This window comes from Arachis duranensis, chromosome 10, assembly GCF_000817695.3.
Source record: "Arachis duranensis cultivar V14167 chromosome 10, aradu.V14167.gnm2.J7QH, whole genome shotgun sequence".
In the NCBI taxonomy this organism is placed as follows: Eukaryota; Viridiplantae; Streptophyta; class Magnoliopsida; order Fabales; family Fabaceae; genus Arachis; species Arachis duranensis.
Window position 1 is genome coordinate 12,078,851 of NC_029781.3, and position 3,651 is coordinate 12,082,501.

General features: G+C 35.9%; 1 protein-coding gene and 1 non-coding gene across 2 annotated transcripts in view; one reads left to right on the plus strand and one right to left on the minus strand.

The window, feature by feature from the left end:
• The first annotated feature begins 2,231 nt into the window (after positions 1 to 2,231).
• TRNAM-CAU (transfer RNA methionine (anticodon CAU)) lies at positions 2,232 to 2,315 on the plus strand. Its single transcript is given in 2 exon segments — positions 2,232 to 2,269; positions 2,280 to 2,315. It is a non-coding gene; the product is annotated as a tRNA-Met (tRNA).
• Positions 2,316 to 3,275: 960 nt separating this feature from the next.
• LOC107469123 (chaperone protein dnaJ A6, chloroplastic) overlaps positions 3,276 to 3,651 on the minus strand; it is a 4,553-nt gene continuing 4,177 nt past the window's right edge. Inside the window, 1 exon segment of the mRNA XM_052255313.1 lies at positions 3,276 to 3,651. This exon segment is cut by the window's right edge and continues 8 nt beyond it. Coding sequence (XP_052111273.1) covers positions 3,485 to 3,651 — 167 coding nt within the window. The 3' untranslated portion in view covers positions 3,276 to 3,484.

The following is a 3,651-nucleotide window of genomic DNA, read 5'->3' on the forward strand; positions in this document are numbered from 1 at the left end:
TTCAAACTCCTGAAGGCTGGGCGTTAGTGACAGACGCAAAAGAATCACTGGATTCTATTCCAACCTGATTGAGAACCGATAGATGATTAGCCGTGCTGTGACAGAGCGCGTTGAACATTTTCACTGAGAGGATGGGAGGTAGCCACTGACAACAGTGAAACCCTACATACAGCTTGCCATGGAAAGGAGTAAGAAGGGTTGGATGAAGACAGTAGAAAAGCAGAGAGACGGAAGGGACAAATCATCTTCATACGCTTATCTGAAATTCTCACCAATGAATTGCATAAGTATCTCTATCGTTATTTTATGCTTTATTCATAAATCACCTATAACCATTTGAATCTGCCTGACTGAGATTTACAAGATGACCATAGCTTGCTTTATACCAACAATCTCCGTGGGATCGACCCTTACTCGCGTAAGGTTTATTACTTGGATGACCCAGTGCACTTGCTGGTTAGTTGTGCGAAGTTGTGATAAAGCGTTGAGATTGCAATTGAGCGTACCATGTTGATGGCCCCATTGATGATCACAATTTCGTGCACCACTACCCTTCCTTTCCCATATAGTTTCTAGCCTCCTTGTAATTGCTAGAAAGGATATCTTCCTTCCTAGGAGTTCCACTATGAGGGTGTCCCACCAGAGGTGTCTAAGTGTCTTTATTGCTGCCTCGTTTAGGACGAAGTTGAAGATCCCATCCATTCTTTCCACTCTAATCTCAGGAATTTGGTTGCTCATTTTTGTTGTCTCTTTAGCGCCTCTGTTTTCCTCCTCCTTATCCCCGACCTCCATGTTGGTGTCAAATTCTTTAGACTCTTCCCCCTCGGACAATGAAAAGATGTCATCCTCCATCTCCATGGGGATCATCCCTCCTCTCACTGTGTCACTGAATGACTTTGTTTTTTGGGCCTCCACCACTAGTAGTTGCACTATCTTCATATTTGAATGTTGTTGCTCTCCTAGCATCTATTCCTCTTCTTTGGGGACTAGAAAAGTATCTCCTGTAAAGGCTTAATCTTCTCCCATTATGTACCTTTCTTTCACTCTTTAGAGTAGTGTTTTTCTCTTGTCCTGGTGGTTGTTTTGGATCATGAGTCCTGAATTGTCTTCTACGGACATAACCTCCTCTCATGGGCAGTGTTTGGCAGCGGTCACCGAAAGTATGACGGAGGTCTCACTAGTGAAGTATGTGCTTAAGAGTAAAGCTCAAAAACACAAACTTTATTCAACATTATGAACAAGTTTTTCTTTTTCGATTAATTTTTTTATTAAAAACAGATGAATTTTATTAGATGGATTAAAAATGTTTGAGTCCACGAGATGGACTTCACACAATGGTAAAGAGGGAGAAAATCTATTACAACATTTAAGAATGTAATAAAAAAAACATTGCCAATGAGCTATAACTCAAATGACATAGTCTTTTCTTCTCCACCTGGGGGTCTTGAGTTTGAGTCCCACCGATTGCAACCGATCAAAAAATCTCCTAGCTGTTGCTACAACCTGCAACGTGTGGTAAACATGTGAAGAGTAAGTGTGGTACCTAAGATTGAGGGTTGTCCAATCTATCTAACAAAAAAACATATTAAAAAAAAAGTAATTTCATCCTCTTTTTTCATTTAACATTCACAAACTCTCCTAAAATAAGAGCTTTCAAAGACTACCACATCAACTATTGCTTGTGGTACTATGGAGATTCCTTCGAAGATTATTTCATTTCGGGCTTTCCAGAGAAAAGGTAAGCTGCTGAAATTGTTACTTTTCTTCCATCCCTATTAGTCTTCATCTTCCCTAGAAACAATAATCACAATTGTCAAACCTTTATGTTCTTCCGCAATTCTGGAACTTCTATGCCCGAGTTCTACCATGATACCAACTTGTAATGATCAAATTCCTAATATATCATTATCACACCAGAAAACATATATTATGATAAAGAATAAATTACCATTTGTACCCATAAAAAATACAGATGCTGACAAATGTACTCATATAAGAATAAAACGACAATTATAACCATGGAAGATGGCTTCCGTGTGCCAAGAATATCCGGATGTTGATTACATAATTGGTCCGTTAGGGTATTTTTGGCACACGAAAACTATCTTCTATAGTACAATTGTCGTTTTATTCTTATAATAAGTAATTGAAGATTTAACTTGTCATGGTCGTTTGCAAGAGAAAACATATATTATGATAAATATAATTGTATTTTAAATTTCATCAACATTGGGGTGGTGGCGCAGTTGGCTAGCGCGTAGGTCTCATAGCTTAGAGTGATCCTGAGGTCGAGAGTTCGAGCCTCTCTCACCCCATATTTTTTCATTTTTCAATTTTTATTTCCTCTGTGCTTCACTGCTTCTTGTAAAGGTTGTTACCTATCATTCCTTCTTGCTCCTTGAAATTTTATTGCACTCTTTTGCCAAAAACCTTAATTTTTCTTTTTAAATAATTTTAGTTGAACTCACTCTTACCTCACAGCACTTTGTACGCATAATCCGAAGTCCGAACTAGTAAACCTATAGCCATTCTTATAAGATTATGTATCTATATTTTATGTACCTTTTATCCCGATAGAATTACTAATATCTAAATGTTGATTCAATAAAAAAAAAATTTTAAAAAAAAAAGTTTCAACAAAACTTTTTTCGTGTATTGTTCTCAAATTTGAATGCTTTAATCAAAGGACCAAGGCGTTTACTGCTCTAATCAATCCAACATATTTTATTAAAGATATTCTTAAACATTCTCATAAATACAAAAACAGACAACAATTTGAAAAAAAAAAAAAAAGAGAATTTTATTGTCTGGAACTTCAAAAATTAATTAATTCTTCCTTCATTTACTAATCGGCAGTATGTTTATAACTTTCTCTTTTATGTTATTTTCCAGATTTTCTTGAATATATTCTAATATTCTATCTTACCAGAAGAAACATAACTTCCAAACTGGTTTAATGACGAATATCTTTGTCTAAACCCCCTCTGCCTTTAGGCATGAGCCCATTAAAACAAAGTATCACCGCTATCTTTTAAATTTCAATTTTTTTAGTAGCTTTCAATCATGATATATGCTTACAGATATTGCGACAAGTAACATGTTTAAACTTTGGCAAAACATACAAACTTCTGGTGATAAAATAAGTTAACTACTATTATAATATCAACCGGAGCATGGCTTGAACAATTTTCCCTTAAACGTAATAAGTGTATATACCTCACTGTTCATCTAAATTGTTTTCCCAAAAGAATAACTAAATATGAAAGACACAACAGTTCCAATGAAGAACAAGACTTCTAGTTTTTTCAATCCTCATATAAGCCTGTATCTATAAGGAGCAACAACCTATTCCTACCATGTTCTGTTCTCCTCAAGTGTCATGGTAAAAAATAGAAGCAATCCATGAAAAGGAGAATTAATATTTAGTGAGTAAAACGTTACATAGAAAAGGAAAAACAAAAAACATGTTTTGACCCAAAAAAATTTATCTCCTAGTACCACTAGCAGCAGCTTTACTCTTTCCTTTGCTCAAATCAGCAAGTTCCTCAATAAGTTTTCTCTCATCACTGCTCAGTCTCTTGGGGATTTCGACTTGCACGCGAACCAATTGATCACCTCTCATGTTACTCTTATTCAGCAGCGGAACACCTT